This window comes from Sorghum bicolor, chromosome 4 (genome assembly GCF_000003195.3).
Source record: "Sorghum bicolor cultivar BTx623 chromosome 4, Sorghum_bicolor_NCBIv3, whole genome shotgun sequence".
Lineage (NCBI taxonomy): Eukaryota > Viridiplantae > Streptophyta > Magnoliopsida > Poales > Poaceae > Sorghum > Sorghum bicolor.
In genome coordinates, this window is record NC_012873.2 from 55,440,299 (window position 1) to 55,465,902 (window position 25,604).

At 46.5% G+C, this 25,604-nt stretch overlaps 4 protein-coding genes across 6 annotated transcripts; 2 read left to right on the forward strand and 2 right to left on the reverse strand.

Moving 5' to 3' along the window:
• Positions 318-2,043, forward strand: LOC8056476 (elongation factor Tu, chloroplastic). Its single transcript, XM_002452345.2, has one exon. The coding sequence runs from the start codon at positions 420-422 to the stop codon at positions 1,818-1,820; it is 1,401 nt and encodes a 466-aa protein (XP_002452390.1). The 5' UTR covers positions 318-419; the 3' UTR covers positions 1,821-2,043.
• Positions 6,920-11,508, forward strand: LOC8070605 (eukaryotic translation initiation factor 4B1). Its single transcript, XM_002452346.2, has 3 exons — positions 6,920-8,239; positions 10,407-10,787; positions 11,139-11,508. The coding sequence occupies exons 1-3, from the start codon at positions 7,071-7,073 to the stop codon at positions 11,161-11,163; spliced, it is 1,575 nt and encodes a 524-aa protein (XP_002452391.1). The 5' UTR covers positions 6,920-7,070; the 3' UTR covers positions 11,164-11,508.
• Positions 12,309-14,167, reverse strand: LOC8070606 (high-affinity nitrate transporter-activating protein 2.1). Its single transcript, XM_002454073.2, has 2 exons — positions 13,825-14,167; positions 12,309-13,059 (listed from the first exon to the last, which is right to left on the reverse strand). The coding sequence occupies exons 1-2, from the start codon at positions 13,988-13,990 to the stop codon at positions 12,590-12,592; spliced, it is 636 nt and encodes a 211-aa protein (XP_002454118.1). The 5' UTR covers positions 13,991-14,167; the 3' UTR covers positions 12,309-12,589.
• LOC110434630 (serine/threonine-protein kinase AFC2) lies at positions 21,267-24,652 on the reverse strand. Of its 3 annotated transcripts, XM_021459088.1 has the most exons (12): positions 24,349-24,638; positions 23,604-23,784; positions 23,491-23,517; positions 23,225-23,378; positions 23,092-23,140; positions 22,881-22,995; positions 22,621-22,712; positions 22,340-22,496; positions 22,192-22,256; positions 22,023-22,120; positions 21,838-21,940; positions 21,267-21,765 (listed from the first exon to the last, which is right to left on the reverse strand). In XM_021459088.1, the coding sequence occupies exons 1-12, from the start codon at positions 24,496-24,498 to the stop codon at positions 21,616-21,618; spliced, it is 1,341 nt and encodes a 446-aa protein (XP_021314763.1). In that variant the 5' UTR covers positions 24,499-24,638; the 3' UTR covers positions 21,267-21,615. The 3 variants fall into 3 exon arrangements, with proteins under 3 accessions (XP_021314763.1, XP_021314764.1, XP_021314765.1); XM_021459089.1 differs by lacking the exons at positions 22,881-22,995; positions 23,092-23,140 and having other exon boundaries at positions 21,295-21,765; positions 24,349-24,652; XM_021459090.1 differs by lacking the exons at positions 22,881-22,995; positions 23,092-23,140; positions 23,491-23,517; positions 23,604-23,784; positions 24,349-24,638 and having other exon boundaries at positions 21,295-21,765; positions 23,225-23,385.

Below are 25,604 nucleotides of genomic sequence, written 5' to 3' on the forward strand. Positions count from 1 at the left end.
TGAAGCCCCCGTTGCGTTTACGTGGCTCCATGTGACACGGTAGACGCCTAGACGGAACAGTTTGGTGCGGAGCAACCGAAAGGCAAGGCTGCCGTTCACCGCGGCGATGTCGCCGACGAGGCGCATCCTGGGCCTCACCCGCATTTTTTCTGGCCCAACAAACGCCCCAATTCCATTGTTTTTTTTTTCACCTCTCCGAAACGGCCCCGAGCGCGCCCACCCATCGAGCGGCTGGCGATTGCGCCCGCCGGCCGCTCGCCTAATCCGTGGCCACCCCTTATCATCCCCCACCCCTCTCGCTGCGCTTCCCTTCTTCTAGATAAGCAGCGCAAACCCCTACCCTCTCTCGCCTCTCCTCTCCCTATCCATCCCCAAAATAATCCCCACCTCCCGCTGCTCCCCCGCCTCCGCCGCCCGCCATGGCCTCCCTCGCCTCGGCCTCAACCTCACTCCTCTTCCCGCAGGCCACCTCATCCAGGAGCCGCGTCCGGCTCTCCACCTCCCTGGGCTTCTCCGCGCAGCCGGCGCGGCTGCGGAGCCGGGCGGCGGCGGCGGGCGGGCAGCGGCGCGGGCGCCTGCTGGTGGTGCGCGCGGCGAGGGGCAAGTTCGAGCGCACCAAGCCGCACGTCAACATCGGCACCATCGGCCACGTCGACCACGGCAAGACCACCCTCACCGCCGCGCTCACCATGGTGCTCGCCTCCGTCGGCGGCAGCGCGCCCAAGAAGTACGACGAGATCGACGCCGCGCCCGAGGAGCGCGCCCGCGGCATCACCATCAACACCGCCACCGTCGAGTACGAGACCGAGACCCGCCACTACGCGCACGTCGACTGCCCAGGCCACGCCGACTACGTCAAGAACATGATCACCGGCGCCGCGCAGATGGACGGCGCCATCCTCGTCGTCTCCGGCGCCGACGGGCCCATGCCGCAGACCAAGGAGCACATCCTCCTCGCCAAGCAGGTCGGCGTCCCCAAGATCGTCGTCTTCCTCAACAAGAAGGACATGGTCGACGACGAGGAGCTGCTCGAGCTCGTCGAGCTCGAGGTCCGCGAGCTGCTCAGCAACTACGAGTACGACGGCGACGACGTGCCCATCATCGCTGGCTCCGCCCTCAAGGCGCTCGAGGCCCTCATGGCCAACCCTGCCCTCAAGCGCGGCGACAATGAGTGGGTGGACTACATCTTCAACCTGGTTGATGAAGTGGATAACTATATTCCAGTCCCACAGCGGCAGACCGACCTCCCGTTCTTGCTCGCTGTTGAGGATGTCTTCTCCATCACCGGTCGTGGTACAGTTGCCACTGGCCGTATCGAGCGTGGCACCGTCAAGGTTGGTGACACAGTCGATATCGTTGGAATCCGGGACACCCGGACCTGCACCGTCACTGGTGTTGAGATGTTCCAGAAGACCATGGATGATGCCATGGCTGGGGACAATGTCGGGCTGCTACTCCGTGGTATGCAGAAGGACGACATTGAGAGAGGCATGGTGCTGGCAAAGCCCGGCTCTATCACACCGCACACCAAGTTTGAGGCTGTTGTGTATGTGCTTAAGAAGGAAGAGGGTGGCCGGCACTCACCTTTCTTCCCTGGTTACCGCCCACAGTTCTACATGCGGACAACCGATGTGACGGGGAGTGTGACTACGATTATGAATGACAAGGATGAGGAGGCGAAGATGTGCATGCCTGGTGACCGTATCAAGATGATTGTTCAGCTCATCCAGCCTGTTGCTTGTGAGCAGGGTATGAGGTTTGCTATCCGTGAGGGTGGTAAGACCGTTGGTGCTGGTGTCATCAACAAAATCATTGAGTAAACTGGATATGGCATATCCACCATGAGAATTTTCATTGTTTACTCAGCGAAATGCTCTGTAGTTGTTATTATGCGTTGAGTTTTAGGGGTTGCTCATGTGAAATTGTAGTATGGCCTTTTTTTGTCAAGTGAATTTGCATGCTTTATGACGTTCACGACAAAGATACACTTTTCTGGTTGCAATTGATTTGGCTAAGAGGTGCCATCTACTATTACATGTTCAATTGTTTGTTGATTGTGTTTGCCGTATAGTCGTATAATGTTGATAAGCTTAAAGATGATTCTTGGTGATGCCATAGGCACATGACTGTCGCTTATTTGCGCCTTTTATTTATTAGAGTATAGGCAGCAGTAAAACAGATAATTCTTGGTGCTTGCTGGACTTCCTTAGCAAACCTATCTTGATTAATTTGTAATGGTTTTGTAATATGAATCAATTTGTTGCAAATTAGTTACTGTGCAAGCAGCGATCATGTCTTTTCTTATTCTTCCATTATTTGTCACTTGATTGTTTTCGTGGTATGTTTGCTTCATTTAGAAGTTTTTGAGATTTTAGGTGGTTATTTCAGTTCTCTCTGTGTATAGCAACCATATTCATTGATTGTGTTCTTGTGTCGAGCAGTAACCGATATGCTGCTCGTGTTTTGTTGGGTGTTCCATGTTTTAGACTCGTCTAATGTAATAATTCTCTATTCTGTTTTTTTTCTTTCAAACTACGCAGGAGGGTTGTGTCATTTTGTTAATATAGAGAAAAAAAAGTACAACGAGCTGAGAGCAAAGGCCCACCCCGAGTACAAAAACCCACTCACACACCCAAAACTCCCTAGATCAGATAACAAACTCACCACAAACAGAAGAGAAAACTTGACCGCCAGAGCCTAAGCTACTGAGATGTGAGGTGAACGATCTGAAGAGGAACTCACTGAGTCCCAATGCCCCTGCCAAACACCATAGGCGACACTCATCCCTAATGGTTTGATGGAGCTCAGGAATGTTGGGCTGACCCCGGTAAAAAATACAGAGTTTCTATGCTTCCAAACCCAGCCACAAGAATGATCAGGGAATTCAGTCCCTTGCTCAACTCTTTGGGACTTGGGAGAACTCCTGATGGTGTGCCCCCACCTGCCACCAGGTAGAGAAGCGCCTAGCCATTGCCGAAGGTACTGCAGGCCTACAGCAGCGAGGTCCAAACTCTACAGGATCTGGGACTAAATTTCCTCTTACTGGTTTGTTATGTTTCATGATGCTACTTCACCTCTTCTGGCATTGTGTTTTATTACATTGTCTGTGGCTCTAAAGCTGGGGTAGCATTATGGAGATGACCACTAGTTCTTTCTTTAGACAGTAGCTGTGTATTTCTTTGAGAATTGGTCCTATTAGCAGCAGAACAGTATTGGACATTCTTTGTTTGACTGTTGATGTTTGTGGAGTCACTTCTAATCTTTCAATATTAAAGGAGAAATTAAGGGGGCTCGAATTTGGTCTATTATATTGCTGTTGTGTCTGAAGTAATGCACCAGAAACGAAAACTAAGTTGTGTCTGGAGTAATGCACCAGGAACTGAAATTTAAGAGTTGAAGTCGATAAAAACCTTTCCCCCATGCACACTTCTTGTTTAATCATACAGACGAGGTCAGATCTCTGCAGGTTTACTTCACTCCAGTCCAGCTGCTAAACTTTCTTGGTGAATCTATTTTGATTCCTCTGTTAATGTTTTGTGATTTAAATGAAATTTCGGCAAATTAACAACTATACATGTGGCCATCTCTTTTATATGGCACTATAATTTTTATGGGACACTCGAATTTTCTTTTAATGGAATGTTTGGTTAGTGGTTACTAAGCTTGCTTCAGTTTATGTTGGAATTTAACATGTTTTAAATAGTTTTATTTACTGTTTATTAAGGTGGTTATCCAACGTAACTATGCATGCCAACCACACTATTGCACAGTTGCATCAATTGTTGTTGGACTAGGGGGTTATCTGGGTTAATTCCCTGTTTTTCTGTAAGCTCAAGCCATTTCCTTGTTACTGGCTTGCTATGTTTGATAATGCTACTTCATCTCTTCGCACCTTCTGTCATTTGCATCATGAGCATGCACTGTTCCATCGTTTATTGCAAAATTTGTGTCTCTTATAAGAAGGTTAAGATTGTGGAGATTAACACCGTTTCAGTAGACAGTAGCTGAGTATTTGTTGCAGAGATGGAATGTCGCAGCAGGCCAGTATGTGCATGGACTGCAATTGACATCCGTTGCATATACTGGACATGTCCATGGATTCGCCTCGTCATCTTTGATGTCAATGACATGACGAGCAGTACAGCAGGTAAGAAATCCAGATAGCTTAAGCTTAATTCATGTGAAACACTACCTTTATAGTTGCAGAGATGTTATGTCTGAGCAGTGAACAATAGTTCTTGTTCCTGTCTGAAGTACTGTGCACGAACAGAAAAAATTAACGCCATCTCGATCGAAACCGCTTCATGCTGGCGTTCAGATTTTATTTTTTTATTTTATTTAAAGATCATTCGGTACTCGTTTGATCGTGTACAGATCAGGCCAGATTATTGGCTACTGTAAATTTCGCAACAAATTTCACGGCTACCTTTTTCATATGTTCCGGTCGAGGTGGCTTGTGGTATTGTACAGGGTTATCTTCCTCTCTTCTACGGTTCTACCTTCTGATCAGAAACGGTGTCTTCGTTTCTTTTTGCGACTTTGCTATTTCATCATCCTAGAAAAATGAAACGAGCAGAAGGGATTTTCCAACTTGAAATGCAACGAAAATTCTCTAATCACTGATGCTTGCATTACATATTGCCTTAAGCCTTGTCTAGATACGAATTTTTTTGAATTTCGTTATTGTAGCACTTTTGTTTGTTTGTGTCAAATATTATCTAATTATGAATTAACTAGGTTTAAAAGATTTGTCTCGTGATTTACAGACAAACTGCGTAATTAGTTTTTTTTGTCTATATTTAATACTTTATGTATGTGCTGCAAAATTTGATGTGATGGAGAATTTTGAATTTTTTTTTGGTTTTTGGGGTGAACTAAACAAGGGCCTTTTTTAGTTCCGAAAAGATTTCGGATTTCGGTACTGTAGCATTTTCGTTTGTTTGTGACAAATATTATCCAATTATGGACTAACTAGGATCAAAAGATTCGTCTCGCGATTTCCAAGCTAAACTGTGTAATTAGTTTTTACTTTTGTCTATATTTAATGCTTCATGCATGTGCCGCAAGATTCTCGTAAGATTCGATGTGACGGAGAATTTTGAAAACTTTTTGCTTTTTGGGGTGAACTAAATAAGGCCAAGGTCTTATTGGGGCTAAAAGGGATTTTCAACTTGAAACGCAACGGAAATTACCTAACCATTGACGCTGACATACTGGGGAGATGTACCACTGCCCGAGGACTTCACGCACTATGACGAAGAAGAAAGTGAGGTCAGATGACTCCTTTTTTATTTTTTATTTTTTATTTTAAAAAAGGACCACTGGAATTCATTGCCAACCGATAATGAGCATGACTCCAACTCCATCCGTCCGTGTTCGTTGATAAGCCACGGAGAAAATACTTTTAGCCGTTGAATGGTTCATATATTCGGCAAATATGTTCAAACGAACAGAACAAGATTTTTTTTATAATTCTAATCAAATTCATAAAAATTAGTATCATCATTTATTTTTTTTAAAAATATGTAAACATACATTTTATAGTTAATCAAAGAACATTTTTAGTATCATAAAATTTATACTTTCATAAAATTTAATTAAATTTAAAACCTTTTGATCATAAAAAATGGGAGTGTTTTCAGGGTTGACCGGTCGAGGGTCCGGTGCAGCTGCAGAAAGTTATTCCGTTTGCGGGATTATATCAAGAAAAAAGGTTAATCCCCTGAGGAAAGATTATTCCGCAAAGATGCCGACTCCCTTTTTATTCCTTTGCAAAATAAAAATAGTAGCATTTTATTTGTTTTTAATAGATATTATCTAATTATATACTAACTAGGTTTAAAAAATTGTCTCGTAAATTATAGATAAACTATACAATTAATTATTATTTTTATTTATATTTAATGTTCCTGCTGCAAGATTTGACGTGACAAGAAATCTAAAACTTTTTACAAACTTTTTTAGCCTTGTTTAGTTCACCCCAAAAAGCAAAAAGTTTTCAAGATTTACCGTCACATCGAATCTTGCGGCACATGCATAAAGCATTAAATATATACGAAAGCAAAAACTAATTACACAGTTTAGCTGGAAATCGAGAGACGAATCTTTTGATCCTAGTTAGTCCATAATTAGATAATATTTGTCACAAACAAACGAAAAGTGCTACAGTACCGAAATCCGAAATCTTTTCAGAACTAAACAAGGCCTAAATAAGGCCCAAATTTCCAAGACACAAGAGAGTAGGAAAAGGTTACCAAAGATTTCTATGGAGAGCAAGATGAAGCCACGTGTCCCGTCGTCAGCCGTGTCCGTCGCCAAAAAGATGTTCGAGAAAAATAAAATTGTCATCACCGCCGCCGTTTCCTCCGACACTGCTGCGGTGCGGCCATGTATTCCAGTCGTTCAGTCACGTGCTGGCCAAGCAAACGCCGCTCAAACGACGACGACTCGGCCTTGTTTTTTCGGATTTCGCTACGGTAGTATTTTTGTTTTTATTTGATAAATATTGTCCAATCATAAATTAACTAGAATCAAAAATTCGTCTCGCGATATACAAATAAACTATGTAATTAATTTTTATTTTTGTCTATATTTAATGTTTTATACATGTGCCTCAAAATTCTATATAATAAGGAATCTTAAAAACTTTTTGCATTTCGGTTCAAACTAAACAAGGCCGAGGTGCGATCCAACGTGCCGGCGCTGACGGGTTTCCCGGACTCACCACGCCCCAATAACCGAAGCGGAGGAGCCGAGGTGACATGACATGACATGACATGATAGGCGAGTCGAGGTCAGGTCACGCCCGCCGCGGCCGGCCCGGCCCGGCCTGGCACGCCTCCAACCAGGACCCACGCACCGCGCGCCCGCCGCTGCGGTGCGGCCCACGCCTTTTAGGTTTTAGCCGTCCACCGCCCCGCGCCGCGCCCGCCTTTTCACCCCGCTCGCTCGATCGGCATCCGCGCGCATCGCGTCGGCATCCTCCCTCCAGCCCTGCTGCGCCTCCCCTCCTTCCCTCCCTCCCTCGCCTCCGCGATCTCGCGGAACCCTGCTAGATCCCTGACCCCGCCATGTCCAACCCCTGGGGCGGCCTCGGCGGCGCCGGCGCGTGGGCGCTGGACGCCGAGCGCGCCGAGGAGGAAGAGCGCGACGCAGCCGCGAACCCCGCCCCCGCACCCGCGGCGGGCTTCCCCAGCCTCCGCGAGGCCGCCGCGGTAAACACCGCCGCCGGCAAGTCCAAGAAGAAGAGCAAAGGCACCACGCTCTCGCTCTCGGAGTTCGCCGGGTTCGGCCCGGGGCGGCGGCAGGCGCCGGCGCCGGCGCCGCCGGAGCCTCGGGGTCTCACCACGGCGGAGATGATGATGCTGCCCACCGGCCCCAGGGAGCGGTCCGCCGACGAGCTCGACCGTCCCCGCGGCCTCGGCGGCGGCTTCCGCTCCTACGGCTCCGGGGACCGCGGCGGCGGCGGCGGAGGAGGCGGGTTCGACGACGACGGCCGCCGCGGGCCGCCCGGCAGGGGCTCGGATCTCGACATGCCCTCCCGCGCCGACGAGGATCGCGACTGGTCCATGAGCAAGAAGTCGTTCGCGCCCTCTCCCGCCGACTCCGCCTCGCGGAGCCGGTACGGTGGCCTCGGGGGTGGCGCGCCCGCGTCCGTCGGCCGCGCCGACGACGATGGCGACTGGTCGCGCGGGAAGAAGCCACCACCGCCGTCAGGCCCGTCGCGCTACCCGAGTCTCGGCTCCGGCGGCGGCGGCGGCTTCCGCGACTCGCCCGTCTCGGCCGACTCCTCTGACCGCTGGTCCCGTGCCGCGCCGAGCAATGGCGAGCGTGAGAGGCCTCGCATCGTGCTCGATCCGCCCAAACGTGACGCCTCGGCCACTCCTACTCCACCTGTTGAGGCGGGGCGCAGCCGCGCGAGCCCATTTGGAGCCGCGAGGCCACGGGAGGACGTGCTGGCCGATAAGGGGCTGGACTGGAAGAAGATGGAAACTGAGATTGATCAGAAGAGGACTAGCCGCCCCACCAGTCCACACTCGAGCAGGCCAGAGAGTGCTCAATCGTCACGACCTGGGAGCCCCGGGTCACAGATTTCAGCCACTGCTACTGAAGCCGCACCCAGGGCACGGCCAAAGGCAAATCCTTTTGGTGACGCAAAGCCAAGGGAAGTGATTCTGCAAGAGAAAGGGAAGGACTGGAGGAAGATTGACCAAGAGCTGGAACATCGTCGTATTGATAGGTATACCGATTCTTAAAACCATGCACCATTAGCATCCGTCCGTGAATTCAATACTAATTAAGACTAGGAACGTTGCACATTAGTATTTGATTTTGGTTTAATTAGAACTCTGCTTCATTTTGCGGTAGTTAGCCTAGAGCATTTTTCTAGCACTGCTAGTAGCCACCTTGTTGTCGCTTCAACAAAAACAAATGACCTAACACAAGTTAGTTTCCTATTTCATTCATTTTTCTTTCAAAAAAATTGTGTCTCTGTTTGTTCTGTCAAAAAAGCTCTGTCATGTGCTAGTAGGGGAGTTGGGAAGTGTTTGGTTTGTTAGCTAAGGCTGGACATCTGCTTATTTCTGTCCATGAAAATATGGACCAATGACAGATGATGGAACAAATTTCCTGAATCAATTGGAAATGGCATAGTGGTGTGGCATCCATAACAGTGCTATGGCTATTATAATAGCTGTACATTCTCCTTTTGAAGATAGTGAGTTAGTGATGCCGGCATTGGTTACATATTTCCCTTGAGCTTCTAATGTTAATTGTGGACACCAAACCAGTATTGGTTGAGAGCTGAGTGTTCATTTCTTCTTTTCAGTCAATAAAAATTTAACAAGCTTGCGAGCATATGTTAAGTATTGCTGCTAGCTGAATTTGATCTGTTAAAGCTTTATTATCTTTTACTGCTGTTTCGGTTTCCATGATTGGTTAATCTGAATGAATGTGCACATATACTAAACACTGTAGCATCAGTGTTTTCGATTTGTTTAACACCATCCTACTCAGAACTCGACTGATACTGATGGGTTTACTGTATTAACTGTTCATTTTGCTTTACCAATCACTTGTCAAGTTGGCAGTACAGATATCATCTTTCTATTCTTAGTTTTAGCAGTCCTAACAATTTGGCTGGTAAGATAATAAATACTTTAAAATTTATTTTCCATTCCTCTGTTGTAAAATAACTTTGTTTTTTATACAATGTTCTGATTTTAATGCTAAGTGCTTATTGAAATGTGTTTTAAAATTTTATCATGTAGTATGTTTCTATAGTGTGGTGTTTATATGTGTAAAATCTAAAATCTGCTTTGGAAACATGATGTTATTTGATTGAGTCACCTTGTATGATTATGATCTACTACTTGCAGTAGTTCACCCTGAGTCATGGAGTAATATGGTACCAATAACAACAATGTGTAATAACTTGTTTGTGTACTCCCTGGTGATCCTGTGGAATAACATCTATGTTACTTCCAGCATGTCCTCAAACCATCATGTAGGATGGGTCAACAATCCTGCCACTTACGTTCCACTAACAAAGCCGTTATTGCTTCAGGCACTGTTTTGTTTGGAGAAAATGTTTGAATATCATGCTTTTTATTTCTTCACGGTTAGCAAGTTCTCTGTCAAAGCCAAAAATTTTCTTTTTTTGGTAAAAAAAGGGTTCTGGTCCTTTATGATGAGGTAGTTGCAGTACTCAGCCATTTGAAAAGTATTTGCCTTTCCATGCACTTGTAAGAATAAGCACTGAATCATGAATGTTTTACTAGGAAAGTTCCCAAGTATACTTTATTGATTCACAAAAATGTCATCAGAATGTATTCATTTAGCTTCTGGTTGACATGTATGTTTTTTATCTTTTGGATGGAGAACACATTGCTCCCCTGCCACTGCCAGTGTCTCCAGAAATAATTGTGCAGACTAAAGTATGCACAAATGGATCGTGAGAGTTTTATTAAACATAATAGTTCCCTTAGTTTAGATACCGAGGTCCATTGCTTTTCTTTTGGAGAGCTATGAATCTTTTCATTTCCCTTGTTTCAATAATCTATCATTTGGTTGCAAAGTCTGTTGCTTTGGTGTTGGGAACAATTAATAAGTCAATCTGTGGCATAGCCTGTCACAAGAGTGAACTGGTTTTGTTATGAGGCACATGGTCTAAAAACATGGAGTTCGATCAACTCAAATTAAGCAATCCTTCAAAGAACTCATCCAGTTAGTTGCCTATTTTTGGCTGATCCACTTAGTTCATTCTTGCTGCATCCTTTGCCAAATTATAAATTTGCTAGTATTTCTGTTTAAATACATATATGCGTATCACGTAAACATTTACTTTTTTTTTGCTATATTCTATGAATAATTTCCAATTGAATTTGGCATGGAAATGGATATTTCAGACCGGAGACAAATGAAGAGAGTGTGTTGAAAGAAGAGATCAACTTACTTAAGGTGGAACTAAATGAAAGTGAAGGCAAGATAAGTGATGAGGATGCAAAAAGCCTCTCTGAGAAAATAACTCAGATGGAAGAGCAGCTGGAACTTCTTAGAATTGCCATGGATGACAAGATCAGATTTTCGCAAAGGCCTGGTTCTGGAGCAGGCAGGGTTATAGCATCACCGCCAACTAATTCTGTAGATGAACCCCAAATAAAAGAGTCCATGGAAAGGCCACGTTCCCGCAGCGGCACAGAGCAATATCCAAAACCAACTGAAGAAAGGTGGGGGTTTCAGGGGAGCAGAGATAGAGGCTCTTTTGGTGGCAACAGAATTTCAGAGAGGTATGCTAATTTCTTGTGCTTGTTTTGTTATGAGTTTTTGATTCGAACCAAAACAAACTAAACTCACTAGGATTCTTGCAAACTTAGACATGAACATAAATTTAATTGGATGTTTTTCATTGTTTGATAATTGTGATTATCATTTAATAATGTAACCTTAGCACATGTCCTTCTTCCACAGGTTATCCCTTAATTAAGTTTTGGTTTCGTTATGTGTCAGCCAACAAAAACCACAACATAACTAAACATACATGAATCAAAGTTCAGAATTCTATTACCACAAACCATTTTTCAAGCGTGGCTATATGAATTTAGTTGTTTGTATATAAAGCATAATATCTGCATTTGCAGGTCGTCGGGAGGACAGAGGTGGTGAGACTCTAGGGGTCAGATTTTTTGAAACTGCGGAAAAATAAGTTATGTTCCTCTTGGTACTTGACTCTCATTTTGTTTGGCTTGGAAGAGCGGAGAGGATCGTGGGCAATACAGATTACGTTGCACCAAGCTGTTAATTACCACCTTTATGGTGTTTCTTCCATTTCCCTTTTTTTTGTGTGTAATTTTTCTTTTGCCCTCCTCTTCCATGTCGAAACAGGTGCTTTGAACCTTTCATAGGCTAACTATTGTCGTTGATTCCTGCATAACTATATGCTTTAACATCATTTTGCCAATGGCTTGTTTGAAAGGTGGTAGATCATCTCTATTCAGATTATAGTAGTGAGATCATTTCGTATTCCTCGCCATTCTAAGGGCGAATTGGCTTCAACCCCCAGATACCCAAGGAAGCCACATGGCCAGGATGCTTGTTATTGTGCTGCCGTATAATCCTCTATTGTTGGCATAGTTTACTCGTTTCATGTATAGTACACTCTACACTGCAACCGAGTTCCTTCCGTCTTGGAACCTCCTTGAAAGGGAAACATAAGATTGACCAAAATATGAATGCAAATGGTACGCTTTCGTGGAAAATATATGCTTGGTGGATTGTGACGCTGTTAGTTCATGTTTCAATCCACACGCATTGTCATTTTTCCTACGGCGTTGACAATTGTTCATTGGCTCTTCGTTTCTTCAAACAATAGATCTAGACAGTTCTAAATTAGTGGATGGTTTGGTCACTGATGTGCCGACTAACTGGCTTTTCATTGCGTTTGAAGGAGTATTCGGCGCTTACGATTTTTTAGATATTGATATGGAACGATCGCTGCTGTCTTTGGGTACAACCTCTCAGTTTATACTTACCTCACTATTCGGAACAGCTAGAGGATAGAGCATTCAATCTTGCAAGTCAATGACACACCTGCCATTTCATTGAAGATGTTGCTTAATGAAGTGGTGACGCTTAGATGGGTGGCAAATCTTATACTATCGCACTATAGGAGTAATTTTTTAGCCAAGCTATTCCATTTTGTTGACGTAAACAGAAGAGAAAATATATGTTGATAGGGAGTACGCCGGGCTGCCTTTTTTCATGAGTCTACTTTCGTTCTGTTTGCAAAATAAACTAGAAAAAGAAATAAATTTGTAATAAGTGGGAAATATAATGAATCATTAATCCAGTTTCGAGTAGACTAGATTTTGAGTCCCATTCGCATTCGAAACAGGATCAGCAGCAGAGAAAACTTATCGGTACAAGTTATTTGATAATTTTCACGCACGACACTGCAGAAAGTAACATACACCAAAACAGTCGCGTGCACCAATCCATGGGAGCAACGACAGACGTCACGACCGGAAAGAACTCATCACGACGATTACATGAACGGCGCGAGCGCGACCGGAAAGAACAGCTTGTGTTTAATTTACTTGTTCTTCTTGCGGTTCTCGATGACGAAGAAGAACGCGAGCGCGACGACGGAGAAGGCGGAGAAGACGCCGGCGGCGACCTTGAGGGAGGCGTGGATGCCGGTGATGCCGGCGACGTCGAAGGCGGCGGCGGGGCTGGTCTGGCCGTAGGCCACCTCGGTGCCCGACGCGTCGGTGGCGTAGGCGCGCAGGTGGTAGGAGCCCGAGGGGACGTCGCGGGCGACGACGTACGTGAAGCTGCCGCCGCCGCCGGCGGCGGCGGCGTACGCCTGCTGGGTGACCTTGAACTGGCACGCCTTGTCCTTGCTGAGGTCGTCCTCGGACTTGCGCCACCCGCGGTCCTTCTGGCTCGCCGGCGCGTAGCACAGCTTCACCTTCACGTCCTTGTACGCCGCGTCGGCGCCGGCGGGCTCCGTGCTCTTCAGGCTCCACGTCACCGTCACCGAGTCCACGCCGGCGTGCAGGACTGCGCATGCGCATGGCCGGCCATGTAAATTTTTAATTAGCTCGTTAGTTAGTTCATTGCGAGGTTTCAAAATACTATACTAGCATGTTGACTTATGTAGAGGAAGTAGAATCCAACAACTAGTAGGTATATCTAAACATTTGGTTAAGAGATAATGCATCATTTTTCACACAAATTAGCACGCACAATAAGTCGAATTAACAAGAGATTATTGTACTTTTTGGCCCTTGAGAGCACTCGGATTAGAGATGAACACAAGTGTGTCCATTCTACTATTGGCCGGCTGGCCGGCGGTAAGATGGATTTTTAAAAAATGTTTCTCTCTCTCTCTGTCGTTTCTTTCGCGGCGGCATTGTAAGCAGCAGAAGAACATAGTTCAGCTGTCGATCTCAGCAAGAAATCAACAGAAAGACGAGCACCTGAAACATATTCTCTGATTTCATATGCACCAATGTCATTTGAGTTTTTTTTCGTAAAAAGAAGTTATCCAACAAAGATTACTAATTAAGAGAGAGCATTCATGATCAATCCTTGTTCATGGGGTCAATTAGCTGCCTACGGTACGTTTCAATATTGTTTTTTTTTTGAAAAGTCTAAATAACACTATTTTGAAAAGCGCTAAACATTGGATGGCAGAAATTATATTCGCGGCACAAGTAGTAATAGAAAAAAATGGGGTTAATTAGCTAGTGCTCTGATACTATATATGAGCCCGCCGCCGGCACGCCGAATAATAATGGAACAAGAGTACGGATGGACGCGCACCTTGGCCGGGCTTGGCGGAGGCGGTGACGGCGAGCGCCTCGGGCAGCGTGGAGAGGTGCACCCCCGCGGCGGCCGGCGCCGGCAGGCAGGCGGCGGCGAAGAGAAGCGCCGCCAGCACAGACGACAAGCAGGCCTGGACGTCGACGCTTTGTTGCCGGGCCATCATATCGCTACGTGCGTAGCAGGCCGCCGCCGATCCCTTCTCTATAACCGAAGGCTACCGGACCCTTGCTCGACGGGCAGCTCGCTGTCTGGCGGATCGGAGACGAGACGATCGACGCGAGCCTGCGAGGGGATCTGAGCTCGGTGTTGGGTTGGAGGACGAGTACGGACAGGGCTGCGAATATATAGGCGCGTGGCGGGGCGGGAGTTGAAGGGCGTGTGGATGAGTAGATAGTTGACCTTGCGGCCTCGTGGCCCCTGTTAAGCTGAAAACACGCTGCCAATCATGTGATCAAAAGTCAGAGCTTTACGAGTACGAGGCCAAGGGCAAAGGGCAGCAGCTCGTATAGAAAATAATCTTTCCGAGCGTGATTTGCTTGTAGAGGGGCCCCAAAGGTTCCCGGCCGTTTGGGATGCGGCAGCTGCGAGCTGCCGGCTGCGGCGGCCGACGCCTCCGTCCTGAGAAATCCGCGAACCGGCACGCGGGGAGGGGGGGGGGCGAAGCCGAACGAGCTACGGCTCCTCTCAGCTGCCGTTCTTCGTGGCGCCGTGCTGCCGATGCGTGTGCGTGTCCTCCTGCGCCGCGGTGACCGGGTGCTCTGCCTCTGCTCACCGCGTGGCCTTGTCGGCCTCGTATCGTACGGCCGCGGATCCTCAAACGCCGACGAAAACGTGCTGTCTCCACGCATCCGAGGTGGTGCGAGTGCGATCCTTAGATAGTTAGATGATCTGCGGGGGGTCACCGGCCACTGCCAGCCCCAAAATGCTTCGGTTACTCCTCTTGGTTCTTGCTATTCAGAGAGCGCTATAATGCAACCACGATCGAAGCCGAAGCTCGATCAGCAGAGCAAAACCGGACAGAGCATCTTCGAGTGGATCGTCGAATTCAGTTGAGCGCTATAATTCATTTGAACTTATTGGACAGTGCTTTTTTTCTTATAGTAAATTAGCGAACAATGCTTATATCTGACCTGACCCCAGTTCATTTGCTTCGAGTCCACCAAACGAGAGCGTATACGTACGCATCGCAAGTATCTTTCAGGATCAGTGGCGGAGCCAGGATTTTACGGCCGGGTATTCCGAGCATATAAAATTTTTTGATGTAAATGTGCAATAGTAACAAGGCTTTGTTAATTTAGTTCCACACAAAAACTAAAAACATTTTTAACATTTTTATCACATTGAATTTTGCAGCACATGTATGAAATATTAAATATAGATAAAAAATAACTAATTACATAATTTATCTATAATTTATGAGATAATAAATCTTTTAAGTCTAGTCAGTCTATAGTTAGACAAAAATTATCAAATACAAACGAAACATCGCCAAAACAAAATTCGTGTAGAGAACTAAACAAGGCTTAAGCAACGTACAAGATCTGAACATAGTGTCATAGTGCCATTTTCTCTAATAATTTCGATGCAAATGTGCTAGTGTATGTGCTCACCTTGCCTCAAGCAGCAAGCCGGAGGCCGGAACCGAAACCGTGGACATCGCCGGCTGCCGGAGCGCCGGGCTCGCCAGTCGTCACTGCCCACCGGTCGCCGAAGCCACGACGCTAGGGTCGCGAGTTGGTGCGATGCGGAGCGGTGCGATGCGATGTGAGTTGGGAGACTAGGGGGCTGTTTGGTTGCTAGCTACAATTTGTCACACTTTAACTTAGGCAAGTTTGACCAAATTGGCAAGTGTTTGGTTGACAACTAAGCTTAGGCATGATTCTTTTGGGCTCCACATGTCGTAGAGTTTAAAAGTGTGTCCAGATTTCTTTAGGCATGACAAAGTGTGGCAACCAATTTGCTAGTCACACTTTTTATGGCTTGCCACACTTACCTAAAGTTAGTTGTGGTAGACTATGGCTAGCAACCAAACATCCCCTAAGAGCGGCAGCCAGGAAACGTTGCCATCTTTTTTTTTCTTTACTTTGTTAATTGAGCTGAAAATCACTGCTTTCTATTGGGCTTTGAGCCAGATTTACATCATGTAGCAACTATATACGTTATACTTATACGTATACATATATGTATTTGTGTTTATTTCCAAAATCTTGGGTATTCCATGGCATACAGGGGAATACCCCTGGCGCCGCCCATGTTCAGGATGGGTCGTTGGTAACGGTCGACAGCATGCCGGCGCAAATGACTTGGCAAAACCCTTTAGACCTTGTTTAGTTCACTCAAAAACTAAAAAAGTGTTCAATATTTTCTATCACATCTAATCTTGTGGTACGTGTATGAAGCATTAAATATAGTTAAAAATAAAAACTAATTAAATCGTAAGATGAATCTTTTGAACATATTTAATTTATAATTAGATAATAATTACTGAATAAAAATGAAAAGACTACCGTATACAAAACCAAAAAATTTAAGAACTAAACAGAACCTTAGCCGATTAGCAGCAATACATGCAGACATACAGGACAGGCGCACCGTGCACAGCAGGGAACAGGGGGGGTCATGTGGCTCTTAGCGCAGATTAAGGGCTACGAGGTGCAGGTTTTGTTTGACTCGCGTGTCGCCTCTACCACCGCCACCGCGTAGAAACTAGAATTTTAGCTAGCGAGAAGGCGCACGGCTTATCAACGGGCAGATGTCATGAGAGTGATAGCTAGGGAGGGGGCTCGGCTGAGCTAGCGTTCTTTTGATTCGACTTGTATTTAGCTAGGCTACTGATGAATGAATGAATAAACTAAAAGGAGAGTACCGAATTATTGAGGGGATGATGCCTTCTCTAAGCATTGTTAAATTCCGAGTACCTTACATTGCTGTTGGACTTAGCTGCAATGTTAGCATTTTCTGTTAGTCGGCACCTCAGCTTTGACGTGGCCTTTTTTTTTCCCACCTCTAAACAACGGACTCACCACTGGCACTCTTCGGCTCGTCTTTTCGTCTGCTCCGTGGTGTTGATTCCATTTCAAGGATATTGGTACAAAAGTTTAGTAATACGTTAACTATCTCTGAAATGCTTTGCTTTACAATTACAAAAGAATCCAGCCAAGCAACCATATACAACTAGGATGTAATCTCATCGTCAGTGACAAATCACAACTCTACCAGAAATCCATCACTAATAAGCGCAATAAAACAATTCCACTACTGGTGCACCACATGCGTCCATTTCCAAACAGAAACAGCTATATATCAATTACGATGATGCGCCACATTCCCTTGAAGCAAACTTCACTGGCCGCAACATTAGGGCGTGCTTATATACCAAGAATGTAAGGAACATCTTCGAGCCTTGCAAAGCATAGCTTATACCAAGAATCTTTCCTATTGTAACTTTATAGGTCTGCTGCTCATCAACATAGCTCGCACCAAGTAATTTCCCCATTATTGTTTTATAAGTCTGCCTACGTCTTTTCACATTAGGACTGCCACCACCGAGCATCGGATCACCAACAGGACAACCAAATCGCTAGTCGGGTTGAACCAGGTTGAAACCTAAGGATAAAAAAAAGGAGGAGAAATGGAGAGTATATGTATACATAGCACTGAAGATGAGAGAGTTTTTCCAGAGTGTGTAGCCTAGCGATTGTGAGCTTAGCAGCTAATAGAATTTCACCAGAGCTAGAGCTGGCGATTTGAGCACCGCTGGCGACCCTGTTGGAGACGTATTAAGGAGTATGTGTTGGCTACTTGGTTGTGTGTTGATGTGGTGATTTGAGCTCCGGTTGAGGATGTTGTTGAAACGCCCGAGTATGCTTTGAGCTGGCGACTTGAGCACCGTTGGAGATGCCTTAAGGAGTATGTTTTGGCTAATTGGTTGTGTGTTAAGGACGCCCTAATGAATGTGTTGAGGATACCTCAACGAGTTTGTGTTGGCAGAAAGTACTACGGCTGACTGATTTATTGGGAGAGAAAAACACTGTTGAATGGTTGACAAATTTAGCTGATAAGCTCAGTTAAGGAGTAGCATTTGAATGTTTTTTCTCATCGTTTGACATGTATCTAGACCTCACTTTATCCACATTCACGCAATCACCGATATACCTGCTGACAAGCTCGAATGTCCACATTTCTAGGATAGAGGGAGTATGATGTAAGGTTATGTATGTTTTCTTAGAATTACACAGTACAACACTCACAAAACATACATACTCACCTCTACGAACACATCTACGTAAATCCTATCTCTATGAGTACCTCCGAAGAGCTGAGCCGGCAGATTACGAGATTCACAAAGTCACCATAGGTGCCTCACTATTGACGATGACGTCGCCTATCACTGTATAGCGCCGATAAATCCTAAAATAAATCTAGGAAAATACGAACACCCATGCCACGTGCCAAGTCGAAGCTCCAACTAAATTATAAACCCAAATAGCAATCGAATCTACTAAACTACAGACCTAAATAGCAATCAAAACTATATGTGGGCATGCAGCCCAGGCTCGTGAGCCTGGCACGAGGCCGATATTTTGGCCTAGCCCAAGCACGGCCCAATGGTCAGTGGGCTTGAGTTGGCACGGTCTGGGACAGCAGGCCGTGCCTGGGCTGCACTCTAGACACGTGGGTCGGCATGGCATGGCTCGCTAAATGGTTGCCGGCCCGGGCCTGTCAAATTGAGAACCCTTCGAATATTTGACCCAGTCCATCACCACAATCACATATATACATATACAATGTTCCATCGCATAATCCTAAATTTTCTACCTCTCCCTGGCCAAGCTCCCAAGGTGATGGTGGCCGCCACATCCTCCTCTACTCTGAATCCAGCACCTGCTCCCCACGCGCCACGCTCGGCTCTTTCTGACGCGTAAGGTTGAGGCTCCTCACGACTACACGCTTGCGCCCTACCTAGCCCTTCTTCGCGTCGCGGCCGTCTCCCCGCTAACATTCTCTTCCATCCTCGCGGTGGCCGCCTCCTCCCCGTTGCCTACTCGCCAGGTCAAAGAGGCAGCCGCCTCCCTCAGATCCTTGGCGGCCTCCTCTGATCTCCAACTCATGCCAACGCCCTAGCTTGCAACGTCGCTTCCTCGGCCCCCCGCTCTACCGACGCCCACTCCCGACACCAACATCCTCATTGAGCTTGTGGGCTGGCTCGGCCTGCTAGAATGACTATGCCTAATGGGCCAGTCCGACACGAAAACAGCCCATAGTGTCATGCCTGGCATTAAGAGGCACGGCCCGTAGGGCACAACGTGTTGTGCCAGCTCGATGGCATCGGGCTGTGCCAGGCCAGGCCGACCCGTCGCCCATTTAAAATCGAATCGAAACTAGAGACTTAAATACTCCCTCCATACTCAAAATTGTTGACGTTTAGAACATAATTGTGCTTACTAAGGAGCGATTAATTAGGAGATATCCTGACATGTCTACTCCTATTAAATAGAGTTACGGCTTCTCCTTAGACAAGGAAGTTGTCTAGCTCAAGTGGATAGAGCTGTAGGTTACAAGACTTGTTGTGCAGTGTAGAGTTCGAAACCCAATGGCTCATTATTTCTGTCGGTGTAGGCAGCAATGTGGCGTCAATGCGAGCTTTTAATGCGGCAGGCAACCATCAGCGAGAGCACGCACGAGCATTGAATGCGGCAGTTGAAGAGACGCGCAACACGAAGGGCAAACGCATCAACTTCGCACCTCTTGTGGCTACAACGTCACTCTTTGCGGAAACGCATTTAATGCTGCAGCCGAAGAGACACAGCACCAGGGCAAACGCGTCAATTTCACACCTCTTGCGGCTACGTCACTCTTTGCGGAAATAGGCTCAGAAGATCTAGACGAGCACACACGAGCATTTAATACGGCAGCCGAAGAGACACGCAGCGCCAAAGGCAAACGCGTCAACTTCGAACCTCTTGCGGCCACAACGTTACTCTTTGCGGATGTTACAACTAAACGGAGTAGATCTCATCGAAGACGGAACTGCTCTCGCTCCTTGACGGGAATCGTTCCCACTCCCGCTACGCTCCCACGTTCGAAAGGAACCGTCGGCGCCATGGGCGGTTGCCTGCGAGCACTTACCCATGGCGTCCGTACGGGTGTATAAATATTACATCACAGATCAATGAGAAACATTGTTCATTCGTCCATTTACATTCTCATTTACATTCCAATGCAAACACGTTATCAGCACTTGCTCGAGTCTCTGTGCTCTCGAGAGGGAGTTCGGGAAGAAGCCGGCGAGAAGGCCGGCGAGTTCGCGAAGAAACCCTCATAAGAAGGTACCATGCCGATGTTTCGCTACATACCTTCGGCGATGCTCTTTGTCGATCTTGTTTACATGATTCTCCACCGCGCCTTCGACATGCGGATCCCGCACGACCACCACTACATCCGCGAGGAACTCCTCGATACTTTCCGCTACCTTCTCGGCGAACGTCGGGCTGGTGAACGCCGGGGAAGGAGTCGGGGGCTCCGGATGCAGGTGGGTGGACGTGGTGGACGTCGTCGTCGCGCCGGCGATGCTGTCGTGGCCCCTGCGCCACCTCCGACGAACGAGTGCCCCGAGCACGGAGCGGGGTCGTGTCCGCCATGGTTGCTGCTTTACTACGACGAACATGGCCACGGTCCCTGCCCGCGTCGCGCCTTCTAATTGGGTCAGCCCCATGGCGATGGATGTAGAGCCGGCGCCCGGGTGCCGACACCGTCCTTCACCGCAGCCGAACTGAGGAGATGCCGGAGCCGATCTCCTTCGACCATCGCGGCACATCGATCGGTTCCGGCGCGCCGCATCATCGCCGATCCGGAGCTTGCTGCAGAGCTTGCCGCACCGCCTCCTCCTCCACAGCCTACTGGACGCCCCATCGCCGCGTGCACACCGGAGAAGCTGCCAACCACCGCTAGGGGCTCCGCCGGACCTGGCTCCACGTTCCCCACGGCGAATCGGCGCGCAGCCTCCCGAACGGCCATGCCGAGCCAAGCGGAAATGGTGGTGCACGGTCCTCCTCCGATGAGGATGGGGGGCCATGCTTCCCCGCCGGCTTGAGCACGCCATGGGGGAGGGGCCTCGCTTGTGCCCCCGAATCCGCTGGTGACCGCGGAAATCGGCAATGGCGCCTGCGAGCACTTACCCATGGCGTCCGTACAGGTATATAAACATTACAGATCAATGAGAAACTCTATTCATTCACCTATTTACATTTCATTTACATTCCAACGCAAACTGCAGAAACAGGCCCAGGATGTCACGTTTCCGGTACAGAGGGAGTGCCAATCGCGCACACACCCAACTATAACACCTTGAAGAAATACAGCCATAAAACTGACGTCGATTTAGCCGAACACTTCTGGGAGACACTAACAACTTAAAATAGATATATGATGCCAGCACATTTTGCTCAAACCAAACTTTCATTGACATGCCAAAATCAAATGTCAAGATTTATAGAGTCAAATCATTTGGCTTCCCTTTATTATACACAACTTTAGTTACACGATGTTTCAAATAAGATTGAAACAACTTCATTACAGCTTTACATACAGATTGGTCTATCTACCGCCTACATATACCCCACTGGGCAGTTAAAACGCCAAGTACGGACTGTCAGATACAAAGAGATCAAGTCAGACAAATACGGTAGGCTCTGCAAGGAATATATCTTCTTCGCCCAAACCCTTCGGTGAAGAAGGCTGCCAAATAGTAAGACCAAACCCTTCGGTGAAGATGGGCTACAAGGAATATCATCTTCTTTGCCCAAACCCTTCGGTGAAGAAGGGATGCCTCAACGCCTCTTCTGCTGTTAAACGGTCTGCTGAATCATACTTGAGCAGCCCTTGCAAAAGGTCAATGAAATCTCCTGCAGCCTGATCCACATTTTGCATCACCAGATTCTGCCGTAAACATAGACGTAAGTTTCACATGCTGACTAGAATGGATACTTGTCAAGCATTGCTAAGACATACCTGAAGCCTGGACAATTTCATCACAGCTTTCATACTCTCCCGTGAAGTGCAACCCTCAGGCCAATTCAAGCGTCCTTTTCTGATGTATTTGTCAGAGTGCCGACTACAAACAAGGATTAATAAGCACAAGACAACGACCAGACCTCACAGGACTGATGTTCAGACTACATTGGTATGAAACATACTCTGCCCTCTTAAGCATATGGTATGGCAAAGGTCCGAGAACCCTCTCCATCATAGCCAGATGTTCCAAGTTTTCATGAGTCTGGAATAACGCCTCGCCCTGCAGAACCTTGGTAACTCAGATCCCCTGTACTTGTACATGCCAAATCAAACCTAGGCCCAATAACATACCGTGCAAAGCTCAACAAGAATACAACCAACACTCCAGATATCACAAGGGTAACTCCATCCAAGTCCTGAACACAAGATCCACGCGGTCATAAAATGTCACCAAATCAGGCTGAACTAGGAAAAGCTTTTCACTGGACACGATGGATACCCAAAATAACTTCTGGAGCACGATAGTGCCTTGTCGATACGACATAACTCTGATCCTGTTGATCATAGGTAGTGCTACCAAAATCAATCACCTTGATAGCACTGGACTTGGGCAACCGCTTGTAATAGGATCCCTCCTTTGGGGATCGAGATGAAACCTAGCAAATGAAGAGAGGATCAGTACCATATTTTCAATCTTCACTAAGCAATACAACAGAAATAAACAAGCACAGCACAAGGTAAATCTTAGGCAGGTGAATTAAATAAAAGAACAAAATATACTTTGTAATCGGGCACTTTAATGTACTCCGGAGAAACAAGGAGAATGTTCTCAGGCTTTAAATCAGTGTGTATGAGGCGCAATTCATGCATAACTGCAACACATTACAGAGAGGGTAAATACATAAACATCCCAAGATGTTAGATATTCCTTAGTATAAGCAGGAGTAATGGATTATGACAGGCTGCACACAGATAGTGCACAAAACTAATGTATATGCATTATAGTGCAGGAGGGGTAATAGAAAGAACTGTGCACACACATGCTATACATTCCAACAGTTGTTTGGCAATCTCCCGAACTAGGGCAATTGGGAATGAGCGGTAATTGTTTTTCTTCAGAAAATCATATAAGCTTGGTCCAAGCCTCTCAAAGACCTGCTCACCATTAATCCAAATTCACCAACGTTTAAGCACCACATGGTTATCTTTTTGGGTCAGTTCATAATTGCCATAATCTAACAATGTACTTACAATACAGATATGGTTACGATAGTCAAACCAGTTCCGAATTTGAACACAACTGCAAAATAGACCAGCTTATATATACAAGCAATCTTATGAATGTAAAGCACACAGCGAGTGCTAACTGAACCAGCAGACTCACCTGGATCTACTTTCATCATATTTACCAAGCTGCTCAAGCATGCCAATTTCAATCATTGCAGCATCTCTGTACTTCTTAATGCCCCTGATGATCTTGATAGCCACCATTTCTTTCCTTTCCTTATCCCAACACTCCAACACCTGACCAAAGGTACCTGATGTATTCCAGACACATTCAGTTATGAACATAACTTGCTGCGTGTATTGCACAGCATGCCCAATGCGAGTTAATCAATTATTTCAGAAGACATGGCCATCCAAACTGACCTTCTCCCATTTTTGCAATGATCTTATCTGCAAAAATGGAAAGGAATTGATAAGAACCAACCATGGAAACACATTTGTACGGACAGCAAGAGACGACAAGGGTAGGTAATTACAGCGAGATGTGAGGTTATCTCCAACAGCAAAAACATAATGCCCATCCTTGTCATCTTCCCTCAGAGGAGGGGAACCATCACGAGGCTGCTCTTGGTTAACTTGAGAAGAAACACATCCTGAAGAGAGGCCCAATGCCGCAGCACTGATGGCATTCACAACTTCTTGTCCACAAAGTCCTAGCTGAACATGGAAAGAAGAACCAATAAATTCTCTAACTGAGAAATTATAAAGCAACAAAATCACCACAACATCCTGCTAATACCAATTTAGAAAGTTCCCAAGTTCTTCAATGGTACAGTTAATTCACCTTCAGTGACTACACAAATTGAACTATAATCTACTTTGTAAAATAAAGTCTACCTATAAACACAAAATAGGACTAGCAGATTACTAACTACAAAAAGTATAACAAATAACGAATAAACAGTACGATTAAGTATTGGCCCGAAAAAGCACAACCACACCTACCACCCATCATACGCTGAACAAATCAGCCCCTTAAACCTAACCCATCATACGCTGAACAAATCAGCCCCTTAAACCTATCAATAGTAATAGCGTCTGGGAGGAATATGACAGATCGACACCAAAACGATTCAATCTACGGCGACGAGTACTGCTATTCTACAGATCCACCACTTAACCCTAGAACAACAGCACCAATAGACGAGCTGCGCATGGAAAATCGACATCCCCAACGATAGATCCACATGAGAAAAACAGAAACGGCAAAAGACGTTATACCTGATACATCTCGGCGGGGCCGACGTCCCAGCCGAGCCGCGGCCGCGTAACCTGGTACATCTCGGCGGGACCGACGTCCCACCCGAGCCGCTGCCGCTTGCGCGGGCGGCTGTCCAGCGGCGCGCGGGGCATCTCGGCGATGCACTCCATCGGATCCCTCGAATCGGAGGGGAGGCCGGAGAGCGGAGGCTAAGGCGAAGCGGCGGAGGCGGCGGCGGCGGCTGGATTGGGGGATTGGTCTCTGCGTGCGGATGAGGAACACGATTGATTCCGATGCGCTAACCCTAGCGGCTCCCCGCGCTTTATGGCGAGGCGAGAGGAAGGGGTGGTGGGCGGTGGGATCGGACACGGGCACACGGAGCTCGTGTATACGCAAAAACGAGCTGGGTCGCTGACGCTGTTCGGTGGCAGTAGGTCCGGGGGCCCAGAGAAACGCATCGGCCCACATGTCAGTTTAAGCGTTGGTAGGGGTATCGGTGAGAGAGGTTGCCGCGTCTCTCGCGGGGGCGTGGCGTGGACCGCTGTCCGCTCGTTGTGTATGCTTTGGCCAAAGCCGGCCAGCGCACCCGGTTTGCTTGGGTACTTCCGTACTTGGGCAGAGCCCGGTCCGGGCGGTTCTCTTCCGTGGAGTAATTAACATTTTTCTTTTAATTTTTATAAAATAATAAAATAAAATAAGAGCCTATTTTCACACTGACACCACAGATTCATGTATTTGGGCTTTGTTTAGTTCCGAAAAAATTTTGGATTTCGGAACTGTAGCATTTTTGTTTTTATTTGACAAATATTATCCAATCATGGACTAACTAGGCTCAAAAGATTTATCTCGTGATTTCCATTTAAACTGTGTAATTAGTTTTTGTTTTTGCCTATATTTAATGTTTCATGCATGTGCCGCAAGATTCGATGTAACAGGGAATCTTGAAAACTTTTTAGATTTCAGGGTGAACTAAACAAGGCCTTGATCAAAGAGTTAGAGACAGATGAAGCCGTGCCAGATAATAGTTTCCAATTTCTCTTCCATTCTCGGTGTTGTCTCTGTATTTCGTCTGGTAGACCTAATCCCCAAAGGCAAAAAAAAACATGCTTGGGCCTTTTCCAAAAAATTTTGCAAATTTTTTTAAATTATCCGTCACATCGAATTTTGCAGCATATGTATAAAGTATTAAATATAAATATAAATAATAACTAATTATACAATTTGTCTGTAATATACGAGATAAATCTTTTTAATTTAATTAGTATATGATTAAATA